The following is a 20576-nucleotide window of genomic DNA, read 5'->3' as shown; positions in this document are numbered from 1 at the left end:
ACTTTAACATACAGTTTTGTGAGTGTGACAGATGTGCAAGCACTGATTTATGAAGTAGTGGCAGGGAAGGAAATAAAATTAACATAAAATATAATTTTTTTTTTCCTTCCTGGCTATGACAAGTGAAATTGTGACTGGATACTTTGATACTCTCACTGCCTGCAGGAGTAGTCTCTGGATGCTGAGACTCCACATGAAATATTTAGGATTATAACTCAGTAGTCACAATGTTGATTGAACAGTGAAAAGTCTGTGTTTCTACAATCTTATAGATTTTATGTTAAATAAGTAAAGTTGTTTGGGGTTATTTTTTAGTTGTTTTGGTTTTGTGGGGTTTTGTTTTTTTCTTTTTTTATGCATAGGGTTTATGGCAGCCTTCGTGTGTAGTACAAAAGTAACTGGAACATACAGAGGACGAGGCACAAAATAAAATGTTTTACTTTGTCCAGTGGCTCTCATAAGTGTATATCAATGACACAGCATTTGGGCTTTCATAAAGCCACTTTGTAAAATGATGTTTTATTTTTAGGTACATGTTTTGACCTTGGGAATTATCACATCTATGTTTTGCTAGAGTTGTTGCTTATTGCAACAGTTCTTAATCTAACAAAGCTACTAAACTTTAAAGTTCAAAATGAAAATCAATAAATCAACCAAGTGTCCTCAGTAATTGCTTCGAGTTTGTGTGCAAATTTTTTGTTTACATGTACAGTAAGGAAATTTAAATTAATCTTGAAATATTCTGTATTTTGTCTTAAATTGCAGGCCAAGGAATAGGTTATGCTATGTACTAGTTTATGAATACCAGTCTTGTATTAACTTGTGGAGTTCAGTAAAGTTCTGCTGACTTTGCCAATGTTCGTATATTTAAGTTGTAAAAAATCAGGACATATTTTTCATTAATGAAAACTATAATTTCCAAGATGATTGAAAATTAGATGAGAAATTACAATTGGAAATTACAATGAGAGAAATGCAGTATTCATTACTTTTCTCATACGAAGATGATGTTCAAATCAACAAAGTTATTTTGAAAAAAATCTATTTAGTCTTTAACTTCCAGTCTAGATTTTTAGGGTGAAGAATTTATTTAGATGTGCAGTACATCTCAGACATTATAATTTACTCCTTGTCTTTGAGCATTTTGTTGCTAAATTTGGTCTCAAAACAGTGACATGTTTTCTTTTTATCTTTGCAGCTATTTTTGAAAGAAGCATGGTTTAGGCTTTGACACGTTAGCCATGGATGTAGCACTTTCTCCCATGAGAACACAGGAACTGGATCCGATGCCATCTGATGCCTCTCCCATGCTCATAAACATGACTCCTACAGTGGAACAAGAAGGGGAAGGGGATGTCATGAAGGACCTTGACTCTGGGCAGCAGTATGAAAAGCCTCCTCCTCTGCACACCGGGGCTGACTGGAAGATTGTTCTCCACTTGCCGGAAATTGAGACCTGGCTTCGGATGACGTCTGAAAGGGTCCGGGACCTGACCTACTCCGTCCAGCAGGACTCGGACAGCAAGCACGTGGATGTGCATCTGGTACAGCTGAAGGTATGATGGATTTTAGACCACAGACTTCTCAGTTAATGTGCCTCATTCAACTCTGCTGTTAGCAAAATCAATGAAAGGGCTTTTCCTAACTGCTGAAGCATATCTGACGGCCTGTGTTAAAAAATGAATAAATCCTTTTAAGGGAGATAATAGAAGCTACTCAATTATCAGAATTTTTGCAACGTTATTTGCTCATCACTTAATTCAACAGTCCTAACCATATTCATGAACGTGTTCATACTCCAAAAACAAGCAATAAAATATGATCAATAACCTGACTGGACATCTCACAAGTGCCCAGAAATATTCCCACTGATTTTAATGGGCTTCTGTATCTAAAACTGCTATATAAAATTCCAGTAGAATTCCTAACATTCCAGTAAACATGGCCATTCATTTGAAATTCAAGGCAAAATTCAAATAATTAGTGCCTGGGACCATAAGTGTATGTTCATTTGCATGGCCTGGTTTGCTGCAGCAGATGAAGCATGCTTTTGAAGGTGGCAGTCTCCAAAAATAGCACAAATGTTATCTCTTCAGAGCGAGCTGTCTTCAGAGTTGCATTCTGAGGCCTGTTTATGTGAACATAGTCTTCCTTCACACTCAGTGCAATGGTATTTTATTTGTGTTTATTTTAGGACTGTAGCTGTAAGCTGTCTTAAAATACAACACTGTATACTAACACTAACCAGGGTGAGTGTACTGTAATCAGTCCTAAGCAAATAGAGAGCTGATCTTGATTTAGTAATGGTCATCAGTCCTAAGCAAATAGAGAGCTGATCTTGATTTAGTAATGGTCCCACCATTTTTCTAAGAAATTTAGGGTAGACATTGCCAGCTTTTGACAAGAAGAAAGGACTAAATCCGCAATGTGCAGTAAGTTTTTAGCAGACACTGTGAAAAGGTTTCTGCAGGCAGACATGAGAAGTCTTGCTGGGCTTGGTGGTAGTTTTGATCTGGAATTGCTTGTGGCTGTATTAGGGCAGTGCTGAGCTGAAACTGGAGCTCTGTGGAGCTGTGGGTAGTGTTTGCACACAGCTTTGGGCTGGTTCAGAGTGCAAGCAGAACTGATTTGTGCCTGCTTATGAAATGAGAATATTCTGTACATACAGCTCACCCTCATATGTTCACTGATACATTTGATTTATCAGTCAGTGAATGAATAGCATGGTTTTTCTTCTTTTTACAGTTTATTTGTGAAGTCACAAGAGTCAATGGGAGTTCATAAAATACTTTCCTAAGGGTTTTAGCTATGTAAACAAATGAAGCAAAGTTTTAACAAACACATTAGGAACACAGAACTTCTGTGACCTGCTGACCTGTAAAACTGTATACAGACAAGAAGAAATATGACTATAGAAACAAGTATTGAGACATTATTTTATATGGTGTAATATAATATAGACGTTAGATACATTTTGAATAGTTTATCTACTATATAACAAAAACTAAGCAAAAGATGAAACAAAAAAATCCAAACCAAACAAAAAACCCAACTACAGCTTCATACAGATATTTTTTTTGTCTTCTGTTGTCCTCTGATAATATTCCTGGAGGGGCTACATCCCAGTGATGTGTATTCTTCTGGAACTTGACAGTGGGCTCAGTGTGAAGCTTGACCATTGCTGAGTAGACTGGAAAAAGTGTTTCACGTATCTCTCAAACAACACCTACCAGTTTAGTATTTTCTTACTTTCCAAAACAGCAGAAGATCATTGATTCAAATTCAGCTTGTAATCCACTGCATCTCCCAGTCTCCTTTCCCACAATATGGGTTTTTCACCTCTCTCTCGTCCATGAAATTTTACATGTAGGATTTTACCTTTGTCCATTATTAAACTTTTTTTTTCTTTTATCTCATTCCACAAGTATCTCCTTCAAGTACACTCATTTTTTTCATCTGCACATTTAAGAAGTCGTCTTTCTGCTCCTTTGCCCAAAACATAATGAGAAAAATAAATTATACAGATCCTGGATAAAAGTCTATAACATAATGGTTTCTGAATATAATTTTCAAAATGCAAATGTAGCAGCAAGACAAACAATTCTTAGTTTTCTCATAGTTTGTTCTCCTCAGCCAGGAGATGTCTGATTCCATTTTCATGAAGCTTTCTGTTTGTTTTGGATGCTTAGAGTTGATTTTTTTCCTCTGGCTGTCAGTTGGCTTGTGGTGATAAGACTGGATTGGGGATCCAGGCTGCAGCAGACTCTTTATATTATTCCTTGGAAAAATTGCTCAGCACACAGATCATCTCTCTCTCTTGTGGAAATTTTCTCAATATCTCAGTTGCAGATCTGTCTGTGCTTCTGCTCTTACTGTAAGCAAAAGCATTGCTTCTTTATTGTGGTTTGTTCTCTAGGGATTTTGGTGTTTGTTGCTAGTCTCTTTTCATGCTACATGACTTAGAATTTTACTAGCCACCACTGATCCTTTGAAAATACTTGTTTGTCTCACTTTTACAATGCCCTTTTTCAGAACTAGCCACATAGCATGAGTGGGAAGTTTTTCTTATATTGTCCCTTGGGAAATTTCCTGGAAGGCTTAGCTTCACAGGAGTGCTTCAGGAAGATAGTTGGATGACCTGTAACTCTTCAGATTCTAGAATGCCCTATTTTAGTCATTCATCTGGCATCACTCTTAACTCAGACTGTTCTATGATACTTTTACATCGCTCTAACACATTTGGTGTAGCTATAACCAATTGCAAATATCATAAAAGATATTTTTAAAAATTACGGTTTTGCTACAAGCAAATGTAGATGTGCTCTCTGTGTCCTTGTATTGTCTTAAAATGCTGAGATGCATTCATTATCCATTTAGTTTTTTATCTTTTTAGAAAAATATATTTGCTTTTACAGCAAAATCTTTCTTGGAATCCTTCTGAGCTATAACTTGGATTCAGCTCCTGTTCTGCTTTACTTTATATCCCTAAACTCTCACAAGGAAGGGTCTACTGTTTCAAACTATTGATAGCTGCTTTGTATCTTTTGGGAAAAAAACAGTAATTTGGGATGATCTAGTGTAATATTCTGTATCTGAGGTGCCTCTTAATTTATAACCTGTTTTAGAGTAAAGCACTCCACCCCTGCTTTTAATGTCTGAACCATAGAAACCATATATTGACACAAAACCAAACACAGTTTATGCTATGATAGTCTTTTTTGCAGACCCTGCTGTTGTCTCTCTTTCCAAGTAGAGACACTTCACTCATCTTTTTCCAGGGTGCCTGGGTCAGTCACAAGCATCTTTTGACTGGATCTCTCATCTTTCCTCTTGACTCCTACCAGACAATTTTCATTAACTTTGGATAGAGATCAAATATCATGTAACCATTATCCTTTCACTGTCTCTGTTTCTACTTTTTTGAGGGACAAAGACTTTTTAGTTGCTCCTTTTCCTTGAATTTAAATCCTGGCTAAGAGGACAGTGTGAGAAATTATCAAAACCAGATCTTAAAGTCTATTAGAGTGTAATATATCTACAGTTAGATACAGGTTATTCCTTTCTCCATTACATTATGAACATTTTGAAAAAATGTAAAACTCAGGGTACAGTAGATATCTATCTCATCCTCTCCTCTTTAATTAGCTTTTTAAAATTTTCTGAGTAGTTTAGTAGGCCTACATTTTTTAAATTTTCAGTTTTCCCCTGTGGCCTGAGGATATTCTTTGATTTGGAAAAAAGTCAAGGAATAGCAGAAATAGATCTGTGTTTCTCAGATGTTATCTGGTCAAACAATCAGATTGCTTAGAAATCTTCCAACTTGTCTGGCAATTCTACAGTCTTGCTCAGACTTAAATTTTTATGGAAAAAGATGTGACTTGTTTACCACATCTTAATGTGCTCTATTACAATAATAGTACACGTGTAAAAGTCATCTTGGCTTTGTAGCTCTTAAGCTAACTTGTCTTCTCTCTAAGAGAAAAAAATTCATTTTCCCCACATCCCTCAAAAACTGTCCTAATCCCTTGCTATGTTTTATCACACATAAACAGAGGCTAATTCTGTGTAGAGGGCAATCCTGGGCTGTTCACTTGCCTACCAGGTCAGTGCCTCCAAGGATGAAAGTGATGATCAAGCCAATTTTTTCTTAGTACTAATTAAGTTTAGAAATTAAGTGCAAAGTTACTTGTCAGGATTTATGGCAGTATGAGCTCAAAAATGCAGAATTTTAGGCAGTGGAATACTTTCACTGAAATGAGCAGCAGAGGTGTTCTTGTGGTATTTAGACATCTGTAAGCTAAATGGCAACTGAGCAAGATGATGCAGGACTGTGCTTTGTATGAGCACAGAAAGAGCATATGTATTTTACTGGAGATTCAGTTGCCTTCTAAAGAAAACTGGGTCAAATTAAGATAGAAAGCTGCTGGTTAGAATAAAATAAGAGGCTCAAAGAGTTGGGAGCTAATGAAAAATAAAAAAATTGATAATGAGTTCCTATCTGTTTATGAGTAGCAAAGTGAGTACTATTTGGTTAGTCTGCTGTTATCTATGTATCAAGGGAATAAAAATAGCTAAAAGCTGGAGAAGCCTTAACTGGTAGCCCCAGAGATAATGGAAGATCTGGCTTGCATAATTTATCAGGATAAATGAATAATTAATAAATGTTGCAGACAGAATTCTGGACCCTTTTAAGCTTGGACTTTCTTTCTGAAGAGGCAGGAAAGGTGACCAATAAAAATTGTTGGAATTAGTGTTCTTGTTTCAAAGGGATTTGAATATTCCTTGGAGTGGTAGAACATCAGCACTGGATATTCCATCTGGGCTTGGGCAAAACAGATTAAAAAAAAAAGCAAAAAGAAAAGGCATATGTTACATGATAGACTCACTTGAGGTCCATATACATGGCCTTTGGAAAGGAATTTTGAACAATGTGTGGAGTATCTAAGCCCTTCCCTTAAAGCAAGGGACAATAGGAACAGTTACTTGAGCAGCTGTCCCTTAAAGCAAGGGGCAATATGAGCAGCTCAATTTGAGTTTCTACAAAGCAAACACCTAATGACACACTGAGCAAAAATTCTGCAACCTGTGATATTTTCTCCAAGGATCTCTATCCTTGGAAATGCAATCATTAGTTCTCAGTGATGTATTTGGACAGAGAAGGGTGATGTGTAATTCAGGGAGTTTGTAGATATGAGTACAGCAGTATCTGCAATGCTGTGGTTGTCCTAAAATAGACATTTACATTGTTCAGCAGTCAGGAGACTCAAAATAAAAAGGTGAACATTTGCCTGTGATGAGGAAAAAAACACTCACACTTTCTTCTAGTTCTAAAATAAAAACTCTGCAAAAATCTCATTTTCATTTGGATATTTGCACTTTTGAAACATATACTTACTCCAAAATTTCTGTTTTAGCTGTCACCAAGGCATGAATGCATCTAAGTGCACTTTGAACCAATACAATTATTATTTCTTCCTCTCCTGTCTCCATATTGCTCCTACATTAAAATATGTTAATATAAGCTGTAGAAAATGAGCTAATATGCTCTACCAATGGTCTCTGGAGAAATATTAAAGTGACTGTCAGATTCCAGCACAGATGTTATCTATTACAGTCTCCTCTAGCCTATATCTTAGTCTGATTAAAATATAAATGTTTACTGGATACAATGATGTAATGATATAAATTTCATTATGATGAAAAAATTTTGCATGTCAAATCAATGGGAAATTCATTAACAAAAACATTTGCTGAGAGGATGTTTAGTATTTAGTTGTTTAGTATTTGTGTCTGTGATAATAACACATACTGATATTCAGATTTCCTGGGAAACTGTAAATTAACACTATTTCAGCGGTGTGAGTAAGATTTAGTACTGTCAAATTATAAAATGAGAGGTCATTAGCAGTATATAATTATCTTCATTCAAAAGTAAGTAATAGGAGATTTTTATGATAGCTATGACTGTTGCAAGAATTTTTTATGGATATCTGTGCAAATATACATGTGTGTGTGTAAGCAAACGTAGACACACAAAAACAGTGCCACATAAATGCTAGTGGTGATTTTTTTCTTGATGATTTGTGTAAATCTATGTTACAAGGTAGAATAATATTATGTATTATAACAGTCACCTATTTCTGATCTGCATTGTGAACTATGATGTTCACAGGTGTTTTCTTGCTTTGTAAATTTCAGGAGCCTTTGTGGCTGTATTTCTTATTAGCCATTATAGGGGCTGGGTTTGTTACTTTTTCAGTTTATAATTACATATCACTTATAATAGAGATCCAAAAACTCCAATTTGGCATAAAGGAACAGTCACAGTCAGGCACAGAAAATTGCACAAAATATAAGAATTTTTTATTTTTCAGTTTGTTACATTATGTTTAAAATTTCCTTCTGAGCTTTTATTATGGAGAGTTGACAGAAGAAATTTCAGGTTATAGGATGATTGCTGTCTGAATGCAAAAAATGCTACATGAATAGCTCAATAACATAACAAACTTGCATTTTAGTAAGAACAGGTTCTGAAAGTTGGTGATTTTTAAACATCCTTGGATATTTGCCTCTTGCATTACGTGAATTACTCCTCAGAATGAAATCCCTTTCTCAGTAGCTAACTATTAGAAACCCTGCTGTGGATTGATGTGATTCCTTTGTAAGTCAGCAAAACAAACTGGCTCTGTGTATTTTCTTGTGGAGAAGGCAAAAGGAGAACTAATACTTGCCAGTTTCTCCCTGTCAATGATTCCCTAGAGAAAGACAGCAGTTTTCATGTAGTCAGTTATTATCCTTGCATTTCAAAAGATGGAGCACTTCTTTTTTTGGACGTGTTTCCTTTTGTTTTTGGAAAACACATGTAATTCAAAAGGTATAAAGCAGCACCCATTACAGTGCTACTACTACAGCAATCATAGCACTCTCAAGTTTTGACAGAACATTTATAAATTTTCACAAAATATAAAATCTACTCGTAGTACATTGCAAGTTTCCTTTCCCACTGAGCAGTGTACTTCCTTTTGTTAATCTGTGTTAGCTGAGGAAAGGTGTCACATAAATGTCTGAGCTATATACTTTTATTCTCCTCAGCTGGCTCTGGAGCCATGCATGCCCTTCACTGTGGTTCCATACTTCAAAAGGGCTTGAAGCAAGCTTCAAGATACAGTCTTCTCTTTTGGTGTGGCCTTTCATCTCTTTGTGTAGAGATGAATACATTTGCTTCTGATAAAAAACAACGCAGATACTCCATAGGCAAGAAAGCAAGTTTCTTCATAATGCGTTCTGTAAATTTAATCATGGTTTATCTACTAATGTATAGGGAAAAGATGATTTTATATGTGCATTTCCAGTGTGAGTGTGATCTGAAATTATGAAATATGTTATTTTTATAACTGACATACATATATGGGGATATATATGTGTGAGTGTATTTGTATGTAAATGTTTGTAGTACCATAACAGAAACACAGTGCCACTACTACCTCAGCATTTGCATATGCACTTATTCCTCATGCATTTCTGGTTTTTCTCAAAAATTCTTCTGAATTACCTGCCCTATAATATTAGAGAAATGATACTACAGTTCACAGTAGTGCACCATTAATGTGTGTAAGACCTCTGTGTTTGCAGTTCACCTTGTGCTTCATAGATATTGGGGGTTACTCTGTGTTTATATGTCGATTTATACACAGAAGAAAATCTCCTGATGTGACAGAGTACGCTTAGTACCCTTTGGGAAAAAGAAATTATAGTCAAGGAGAAATGTTTTATTTTAAATGCTCCCAAGTATCCGTACTTTTGGGTACAGTAAAGTTTCCAAAACCCCCACAAAATAAAGAAATAGAATCATATTTTAAGACCATTAAGCTGTGTGGGATGAGCAAAGTGGTCGATACACCACATAATCAGCTTGTATGAAAGGTATGGCTGACATCCCTTTCTACATCTCAGCACTGTCCAGCAGCTAGGCAGACAAAATCATCAAATGGAAATCTGCAAAATAATGAGCCAACTATGCTCTAACATCATAGAGCTGAGATACTAAACTGAACATTCTTACTTGCTCTTCCTCAGGTATTTTGAGGAAGAAAGCAAGGCTAAAATCCTTTTCATTAAATCTAGGATTTTTAGGCCATAAATGAATTTTGCAATCTGGACATTTAAGAATATTTTCAGATACTGTAAGACTCATAACAAAACAAAGGGAAGAGGGCTATTTCCAAGGGCAACACAGTAGGATTTGTACAGACATGGTACCACTGTAGCTAGCCTATGCTTTCTTTGCTGAGGTCATCTGCACTTCTTTCATACAGTATTTGTGGGGACTTCCCAAAAGTTCAGATGCTTGGTTTAACTGTTTAACTGAAGACAAAACTGTTTACTGCACATTTGTTTATCTTTTATCAGGTACAGGATCCCTTTTTCACACAGGACTAGAATCTTAGCTTGAAATAGATAATTTTGATACATTGGATTAAAATACCAAATTTTACACAGTAAAATGGGTAACCTCATATGTATTATTACAAATATAACCTTCTTTTCAAAGAGTACTTCAAGTGTTCACCTTATTTAGGAATCTAGACCAGCAGTTCAGTATGAGGAATTAAAACACAGGTAAATTGAAGAATACATGGGAAGGGAGCCACTTGCTTTTCTCCAAAGGAACATTGCATTTCTGGTTACAAATGAGATTGTTTGCTTTCAAAAACCTTGCAAAATACTCCATGCTGTATTACTTTCAAACTTCAGGTAGAATAAGAAGTGATGAAGACTTTTTTTTTTACCACATTACCACATTATAAGTTATATGCTTTTGATTTTCAGCTGAGATCTGCAAGAATAATTTCCCTGTCTCTAATTTGTTCAAGATTCAGTTTTGGTCCTAATTATGAATTAAATATTTATAGTATCTCTCAATGCTGGTTTTATTTTCCCATTTTTTTTAAGCTAATGAATAGCTAAATCACCAAACTAAGCATTTGAGCAGCAAAGACTTCATGGTGCTCTCCACTGCAATTTAAATTACTGTGCTCAGGTTTGTATTTACAGTATTTGGGTGTGATTTGTGAATTTTGATCAGTTCTCAATTATTAGATGGATTTTCTTTTCTACTGTGTTATGTGATGTAGGAGACAGCAAATCAGAATGAAAGAGCCCCACCTGTAAGTTATTAAAGATGTTGCTTGAAAATTACCAAGGAAAATCCCATGTTATATGGCTATCTTACAAACATCTGAAAAAGACATTTTCCTTGGTTCACAAGAATACACATCAGGTTCAGGTGGAGATTGGCCTGGGACTTTTATTTGTTAGGTTGCAAATCATGTCCTAGCTGTTGGTTGCTAGCTTTGTTTTCCAGCCTCTCTCTCCTGTTTTATTTTCCTTTCAGCTATTTATAGTTTCTCTCTCAAAGTTTTTGTCTTCCAAAACTCCCATCTGATTCCTGTCCTTTTTCATTTTCTTCTTCCTGTTTGTCCTTTGCTGAAGCACAATGCTGAGTCATCTGCTGCCATGCTGAATTGCTGCTTCAAAAATCCCTGCTTCCTTTCTTAACCTGGACCAGCACCATGTTCTGGGAGAGAGCAGGAGTCTGACAGAGCGCATGTATAAGAATACTTACTGCATTAAAAATGAAGGAGGGAAGTAGATGACAGTACTACACATGGGCCTTACTTCTGTGTAGAGCATTTTTTTTTTAAATCTGGTCTTGTGTAATGTCTATGACCATAAAAGAATAAAAAATATTCAGTTTAAAGTGTTTATTATATATTCTAGTATGCTCAAATCAATGAATGCATAGGTTATTAGGGTGTAGGACTTGCTTTTACTTCTGAGAGTTTTGAGTGTGGTCGTGGTATGTTTCTGCAGCATCCAGGTAGTTGGCACCTGGCTTTGTGTTGACACAGTCCTGCATTATTAAAATATGTCCTTGCTGATTTTATTGGAGGTTTTATGCTTAGTTTTGTTTGTTCCCCTATGAGAGATGACGATTCAGTTGTTATAATTGAATGACTAATGGTTTTGTTGCCTTGATGATTAAATAATTTGCCCTTGAATAGGAAATACAGCTTTTAGCATTTATGGAAGGGAGGTGATTTAATTTTGGTAGTGAAATACTGCAAATGAGAAGGAGCTATAAATTAAACAGCTACAAGAATTTCTAAGAATTCTCCATTAAACAGCAATTATTAGATGCTTTGAGTCTTCTTTGAAGGCCTCACTTCATCAAACTGTTCCCAGCAAATGGACTTTGCTCTCTTGCAGGACCAGTTGCAATTGGCAAATTACCCAGTGCATGGAAGTCTACCTATCAGGGCCAACTAAACATAAATAATAATAACAAGAACAAAAATACAACAATAATAGTAATAAATTAAAAAGAAATACACAAAGTCAAAATCTTTGCGTTTAGTAATATAAAGAAAGCCAGGAAACTAATGGACATTTAAATATAGTTTTGCAAATGTGCACATAGGCAACTTAATATGCCTGGGAGGCTGTTGAACTGTATGGAAGTACAGAAATGGGGAGTTTAATAACACATTTGAGTTACTTTTTAACGTGCAAATAACATATTTATAATGTTGTGCTTTGTGTAGTTACTTCTGTAACTAATTTATTTCATTTTATTTCTATTAGAAAAATTACTTTCACAAGGTACAAGTTTTGTGTCGTACTGTAGGAATATCTTTGCTATTTGTCTTCTTGGTTCACTGTATAAGATAAAGTAGATAAGTGATAGATAAGCTTAAAAAATTACTTTGCCTGTAATTAATTGCATTTATTATGTATGTCAATTTTCTTCTTGTTCCTTATTTCTATTCTTACAGCATGGGCAAGGAAACCACACAAAGCACAGTGTCCTAGAAAACTAGAACTTATGTTAAAACAAAGAAACAAAACCCAGAGGCCCTGGGCAATAGCATTTAGTAACATATTCAGTAACTTCAATATTAAAATAAGCAGTGAGATATTTCAGGTCCAGCAGACATCAGAGGCAGCAGGTTCTGCTGCAGCTGTGCTGTAGCACCATCTAGTGCTGCAGGAGCTGCTCAGTGCTGCTGAGGGAAAAAAGAAATAGGGAGGAATGGGAAAAATTTGCTATCACATACACAGAACTTTGGAGCATTACCAATAGTGATTTGCAAGGTTTTTTTTTTTTTAATATTTATCTGAAAAAAATTGTCTTTACTAATGTCAAGTTTAGCATATTTGCAAAATAAAATGCTTGGTCTTGTAGTGATAAAGATGACATAGAACCCTCAGAGAAATATGTGTGCATTTAGGTACATACATATATACTTTTGCTGCCTTGAAACATTCAATATCTACAGTGAATTTCTGCTATTTCTCTATGTCAGAAAAATGCCGGCTTGGTAATACTACTAGCAGGAGACAGTGTTTAAATTGGGTGTCCCTGAAGATGGAGATACCTATAACCCCAGACCTTCCTTCTTGCATACAAAATTAAAGCTTCTCCGGGTTTGCATGGATCACTGGGTAACTTAATATTTTGGTAGGTTTTGCCTACTGTTTTGGAGTTGTTTACACGGCACACCCACTGTACGCCTGACATAGTGCAGACCATACAGACACAACGTGGCTTGTAGGATGTCCAAAACAAACTGGCAGTGAAATCAGTGGTAAGAGCAAGTTATGGCAGTTCAACCCATCCGTGAGAGCACTGCTGTTATCACCCCTCACCCTCCCAGGCAGCCCCTAAGGCAAACTCTCTCTCTGTAACAGCATGGTTCTCTTACTGTTTTGCTTACAGTTCCCAATTTATTCAAATCAAAATGAGCACTTATATTTTGTGGTAAGAGTTATTACAAAATCAGTTTTCTGGAAGAGGTGCGGACGTCAATTTAGCAACATCCTACAGACATAATGTACCCAGCATGATAAAATTTCAGCATGAGAAATGTCCTTATGAATTACGGAGAGTAATGGATTTTGTTTAACTTCCTTTGATAAGTTTAGGACCATCTAAATATCTATTATCTAAATATGTTTCTAAATGATAAACTCCTCTTATCCAAATGTACTCATCCTTCCCTGAAAAAAACAAAAAAAATCCAAACAAAACCAGTGAAAACAATGTAAGATAGGCTAAATTTGAGGTAGCTGATTATGAGACCTGGCATGGATCTTCAGAAGTATCTGTGCTGTGTCTTAAAAATCTCTGTGTGAGTTTTCCCTTCCTTTCTTTCTATGAAGTTCTGTAGGAATTATTCACACATAGCACATACAGCTGTGCACATCAAATGCTAATAAGAAGCAATGTGAAATATGCAACAAAATACTGTACTGATTTTATGTGTGGGATGAATAAGGGGCTTCCAGTCCACTGAAGCAGTGATAAGACCAAGATTTTTGTAGGTTTTGTTCTCTTTCTATTTCTTTGGAACAATATGGGCATTCATTTAACTAGGGAATAAAACTATTTGGTCTTTTACACAGTTGCATTTCACTGCAACTCACATGGACTGAAAGAACAGCTGAATAACTTGATATGGAAAACTTAGAGGTCATGAATATTGGATGTAACAGCTGTTTTCTTTAAAAAAAATTGAATGATGTAATCCCATTGCTTAGAAATGTTTAGAATGTGACAATCAATTGCTTGGAATAGGAGAAGGAAAACCAGTTTTAGCCAGCCTTTCATTTCCTAGCAAGGACCATGTTTAGAGTTTTACATTATTAAAACCTTCAGAGCAAAATCGAAAACTGTTTTTGTATTATGAACTCAGTATTTTTATATAAAAGACTAAAAGTGCAGTCCTTGTTCAACCTCTTTATTCTATTTGTTCTCTGTGAAGTTTTATGGATGCAATTTAGAGAAAGTGTTCCTCTGCAGTAACCTTACTTATCTTTTGGTTTGTCAGGAGGAGGATGAAATGTTATAACAGACAAGTCTGACTCCACTTAGAGTCTTTGAATTGCAGTATATGTCTTCAAATATGTCAGCTTATACTTTGTAATGATAATGCAATGATAATGCATTGAGGATTTTTAAATAGGATTCTAAGCTTGACTTGTGTAAGTGAAATCTGCAGCTCCAACTGTTTTCAGTTCAGCTGTTTGCTAGAATAACAAGGGAGTCAATGTGTGCACTCCAAGCAGGTGCATTTAATTCCTTGTTTCCTGAAAGAAAGAATTTGAAAGTGCAGGGAGGAGCAGATTAAACCTTCAGTCTGGCTGGGTACTAATGGAAGATAGGCTGCAGCCAAGGGGTACCTAATAATAGGTATGCAGTGAAAAAAGTGATTCTCAGTGATACTCCATTTAAATTACAGTAATGAAAATGCCAAAGGTGGTATTCAGTGATGTTTCCTTTTTCAAAAGGAGAGGTTAATGTCTGCTACCTCTCTTCATCTCACATAGGTGCACTTCTTCCTGTAGTTATTCTGAAGATATTAAATGCAAATACAGGCAATTGGACAAGCATTCGGGAGAGATTTGTTGTTAGACTTTAATTTTTAATTATGGAGACTGCAAAAACTGTATTTTTAAAATTAATCTGCTTTGCTTTCAATCTATTTGTTGTTTGTAAGTGAAAGGTTTTCCATTTTTGCTTATGACTTAGTGGGGTGCTTAGGGAAAATTTTAGGGGAAATACTAAATCTATCCGTTAATTGAATCTTCATGATGTTTGAACTTTCCCACTTCTGTATTAAGACTTGGTTATATTACCTGCAAGAGACTAAAACCACCCTATTCTGCTATTTTCAAATCCACAAATTGAATTTTGTCTTAAAAATTTTAGAAGGAGCAAAGATCATGCATCCAACACTTTTCTTGATACCCACCTTGAATTACGTGTGTAGGTCTTTGATGTACTCCAAGGACAGCTACACTTGTGTGAATCAGTCAATACCAAGTAGAAAAGAGATCTGAATTTTGGTTTCTTTTATTGCCATTGAGAATCACAGAAATGTAATAGAGTGTTGTAAACCAATTTTTTTTTAATCATACACTTTTGAGTCACCTATACAGAGTGGATATAATGGAGAGAAAGCCTATTCTGCTTTTCAGGTGCTTTTCCAGTAGAAATTTCATAGCAAAATTTTGATTTAAATCAATAATTTTTTTTACCAGTGAAGATTTCTTTAACTGGAAAATTTGAAACTAGCTTAATTCTTCTTACCCAGGTCAGTTTGCTATACTCATAAAAGATCAAGTTAGTTGCGCACAAGGACTGCATTTTTAGTCTTTTATATAAAAAATGTTGAATTCATAATAAAAGTTTTGTAGGCTGTCTGTACAGGTTAGCTCAAGGGCAAAAGCATAGGAATTAAATCTCAAGCAGAAGGGTATAATTGAAAGAAGTGATGTTACAAGTTTGAAATTAGAAGCCTTTCATATAAGTTCTGAAATTTTTTTCCTCTAAAATAACTGCCAAACCCCTCATTATTAACAAATAAATATATAAATAAATAATAATAATACACGTGCCCCCTCAGTAATTTCATTTAGACTGTATAAGTCAACACAAGTGATGAAATTGATTGTGGGTGTCACTTCATTGAACATTTTACCAAACCCTTCCCAAAGGATTGTATTTCAGGGAAAACATATGACTCATTCATTAATACTAACCTCAGATGTTTTCCTTCTGGCCTTCTCTCTTTTCCATCTCCAGAATAACTCACTAAAAATGTGTCCCATTTTGCAGTTACCAATAAAGATCTTTCAAAACACTTATGATGAAACCTTGCAGCTCTGCTGCATTGTCTTCCTTCTATGCAGTGTTTCATTATTAAAGCCAGCTCACTTTAATATATAACAGAATAATATATTATTCTGCTTGTATTTCTTTCACCATGGTTTGATTTTATGATTTTTATAGTTTTCCTAATTAAGATGGTAGTCCATTTCACACTCAGCAGTAGACTGTGTGCCTTTCTCACCCAACTTAACTCATCTAGTGCTCCCTCTTGGAACAGGGATTGCAATTAACAAATCAAAACTACCTAGTAATGCAAACAGTGTTCTGAGATATGTTTCTTGGTGTTACCTGATATTAAAAAAATGGATTTCCTGCTATTAGGCAGGTATGAATCAAGTTTCAAAGAGAGAACTGAGCCACTCACCCTCAGTTGTTCTTTCTCAGTATTTTACAATTTAAGCCCCAAACCAGAGGAAACCCTGGTAGAATAATAGCATGTCAACATGTTATGCTATTGTTTCCTATAAATAAAATTACAGTTTTAACTAACTTAGAAAATCTATTTCACATTGCAAAAAGGATACAATCTACTGTAGCCTGTGTAACTATCTCTTTGAATACTAGCAACTGATGAAAACTCATTTTTCCTAGGACAGATATAATATTTCTAAATCCAGAATTATTTGAGGCTGAAATGGAAGGAAATTTCACTGAAATAATTTGAAATAATTTTGAGCAATGATTTTTTTTTAATTTAGCCAGAAATATTCATATAATACTGTTCAAATGACTTGAGTAAAATGAGTAATGCAGTGTAGGATATAATCTTTGAGCACAGACCAAGCAACTATGGCCAAAGCTGGAAACACTGTTACAGTCAAATTTTTCTCCCCTCTACTCTGAAGTCAGTAGTCCTAATCTCCTTTTTTATTAAGCACTGGGGAAAAAAATTGCCTTACTGGTGATTTTACTGCCATTTTTCAGTCAAAATCTTTTACCCTCATTTTTTAAGACTTTGGCTTGCTTCTACAGAGGTCACCCTATTTATATGCTCAGGAATAGTTTTAAAATAGAAAATACATTTATTTAAATGCAGATTTTGTTTTTCCCGAGTTTTAAAAAAGAGGATGTCTGAGCAAGACAAAAAAAATCTTTTTCTTAACTTCCTTAGAGTATTTACTGGCTGAGACTAAGCTGCAGTAGCAAGCCAATGCTTTCATGATGTCTTCAAATTGTTACGTTCTGGTATTTAATAAGAAATGTTCTCTCAAACTTACTCTTTTGAAGGAAGGTAGTTATGTAATTATGACAGTAATGTTTCTGTCTTTATGTTCAGATTTCAGCACTGCCTATGCATTCAGGTGCTGTATGCTATCTGGGGTGTCTACAGTATCCTTCTGAGAGCTGACCATCTCAAAAGTATATGAATGGTCAGTTCATTCAAAAGCTCCAGCTCTTCATCTTGTGATATATTTGAAAACTTTGACTGCTGTATTTTAGATTTTGCTATTTGGGATATCTCTAATGGTTGCCTTGTTGCTAATTGTTTTGAATGCCATCTCAAATTTGTATGTAACTCAGGATAGCTTTGATATTTTAAAAGGACAACAGGAGTCTATGTTGTTTTCACCATTGTTTTCTTAGTATTCTTAAAAGTACGTTTTGCCTTCAGTGAATTTTGCTACAACATCAAAGGAGCAGTTTCATTGTGATAAGTGATGTGTAGAAGTTATGAAATAATTTGCAAAAGCAGCAACTTTTTTTAGATTTTGTTTGGCTGGTTGGTTTTGTGGTTTGTTTTTTCTTCTCTTCATTTACTCTCCTTTAAACAAAACTCTCTCATTTAATAACATTTCTGATTGTAGTGCTTTCAGAAAAGCTCCTCTTGGGTGTGTTTGCACACAGATGAACTGGCTGACCAGTACAGCTCTAATCTATACAGTCAGATGAGCTCTTTGTTGTGGTTCCCTGTGTGGGGTTAGGTCTGCCACTACTGCAAGTATGAGGATGGGTGGGAACAGGAAAGCTGATCCATGAATTAAAAAAAAAAGAAAGGAGGGAGGGGGGAAAGGGGGAGGAATGAGAATGAACAGCAAATGAGGGTGTGGAGGTATGACTGAGCCTTTAAACATGACTTAGAAATAGTTAGACAGCTAGAGAATTCCAAAGGAATCCAGGGTTACCAAAGGCCTGTACAGAAGAGGGAGCCCTTTTCAAAATAACCAGGGGGAAACGAAAAGGTATTGTTATAGAGTCCAGCTGTAATAAGCTCAACAACTCTAAGTTATTTTCTTCTCCCATTTAGAATGTAATAGTTAATTAGTAAAAATATGAACATTGCAAAAGTAACAGTCTCTGTTTAGTAAGTAATGACTCTCTCCATTAGGGAAGTAATAACTTCCTATTAATACATTTGTTCCAAGCATATGATCTACCAGGTCCTAAAATAAGTTCTAAGTTTCCTAATGTGAACCAAGTAGATATTTCCACTCTTGTCAAAGCTTAAAAACAAAAGCTGAAGTAAATTTGGGGTCAGATCTTCAATTTTATGCTGTGAATCAGAGGGTCTGGTCTCCAAGATCAGCTTTACAGTGTTACCAAGTGACTGATATGATACTGGATTCCTTCCTGTCATAATGCCATCAACATTCTGCTGGAACTTAGGTCAGTGCTTAAAATAACCTTGCTAATTGCAAGTCTCCAAGTGTCGGCTGAAATTTCAGTGAGCTGCCACACAGCAGATCTGGATGTTGAGAAATCACTACTGTAGCTCAGAACGTGCAGGGGAAGAGCAGACAGGCCTAAACTTGATCTGCACAATAACACACGTAGAGGCAGCAGACAATTCTCTACATTTCATGTAAAACAAAAGCTGTTGACTCTACACTGAAGATGGATTGGGTTACAGATCATCTATGGCTTACTTGTCTGTCTTTTAAACAGACATATATTTTTTGAATTGCTGGTTGCATGTAACTCCTTTAGCTGAGGAAAGGAAATGGGACAGTCCTTTTTTTGCAAAGCTCATAACTGAAAACTCTCCTTCCAGTATAAATGAGGTAAGACACCGTTAAGCTGAAATATTTTACAAAACGCTAAAAAAGTATGAAGCAATAAATTTTCAGTTTGATTTTTTTAAATAAAAGCATTTTTAATAAATCAGTTGGTTTTCAAGTTCTTTAGAAGTATTGCATGACCTAAATGTGTTAGTTTGAAACAGTACATTGTGTTTTCTGTGCACTGTGAATCTAACTTGCAAAATTGACACTTTTTTTTTCTGTGTAGATGTAGATTTCTGAATTTTTCAGTCTCTTTCACTCCCTGTTCTATACACTATAAAGTTTCTGCAATCACAATCTTGGGCTTAAACAATTAAAACCTTTCACTTCTGAAGGTAAAGAATATGTTTGTCATGTGTAAAGTTCTTGGTTTCTTGTTTCCATGTGGAGATTTTTCGCTTTTTACTGGGTGTTGAGGTGAAACCTAATGCTCAATCTTCTCTAGTCTCTTAGACATTACTCAGCTAACTTTTTATAGGTCACAGTATAGTTAGAAATAGACACTTTAAGAGTCTAATTGCATAACTTTGGCTACAGTTTTGACCTATATTGTGGAAAGAGGTGTTTAGTAAAGGTTTAGGAAACCATCAGACTGAAAATAATGTAAGTAATAGGAAACAAGGAACTTCATCATTATATGCAGATTTTATTAATTCTATTAGAACCCTAATAAAGTCTGTAGCTTTTCATAAGGACACCAAATGTCCTGAAAAATCTGTTGCTTATCACAGTTGCAGTAATTCAGAAGACCATTTAAAAAGTATTCTGAGGGTTGTATGCTTTCCAAATACCCTTTGTTTTAGTTTTGTTCTCAGCTCACAATTCTGTGTGTGTCATATCCTGAGGAATATGCTCAGACTGCTCAAAAGCATCTGTTCTCTCTGCAAAATTATTCATTCTTTTGAAATTGTGTCTACAGGAAAAGTTCAGGAGTTTTTTGGTTTGCCAAGGCTGTTTTCTTCAAAGATTTGCATTGGCTTAAGATGATAAAGGTTTTTGACTTCTCTGAAGCAAAAGTTGGCACTGGATAGAGAATTGTTGACGTGTAGATTCTACAAGGTGCCAGACGAATGGGAAATCAGCCCATAGATTATGGCAGCAGTTGCATCTGTTATTTGGACAGGAATTTTTCATTGACTTTTAAAAGGTTTTTATTTTTGCTCTTCAGCTGCCCATGCGTCAGTGGCCAATTGCTCTTGTTTAGACTTTGCTGGCTAAACAAATTAGTACTTTTCATCTCTGTAATGGCAGTTGCCATATTCTTCTCCAAAGTGCTATTTGTGAAAGTTTCATTTAAAGCTTAGAAAGGAGTGGAAAATTCTGCTACAGCTTTTTGTGCTTAA

General features: G+C 35.4%; 1 protein-coding gene across 1 annotated transcript in view; it reads left to right on the top strand.

Annotated features, from left to right (window-relative positions):
* Nucleotides 1–1240: 1240 nt before the first annotated feature.
* The window catches only part of AKAP6 (A-kinase anchoring protein 6), a 214800-nt gene continuing 195464 nt past the window's right edge, over nucleotides 1241–20576 (top strand). Inside the window, exon 1 of the mRNA XM_053946534.1 lies at nucleotides 1241–1556. Coding sequence (XP_053802509.1) covers nucleotides 1242–1556 — 315 coding nt within the window. The 5' untranslated portion in view covers nucleotide 1241. The remainder of the gene's footprint in view (nucleotides 1557–20576) is intronic.

Source organism: Vidua chalybeata, chromosome 6 (genome assembly GCF_026979565.1).
Source record: "Vidua chalybeata isolate OUT-0048 chromosome 6, bVidCha1 merged haplotype, whole genome shotgun sequence".
In the NCBI taxonomy this organism is placed as follows: domain Eukaryota; kingdom Metazoa; phylum Chordata; class Aves; order Passeriformes; family Viduidae; genus Vidua; species Vidua chalybeata.
Note: the sequence above shows the minus strand (reverse complement) of the source record. Positions and strands in the feature narration are given on the sequence as shown.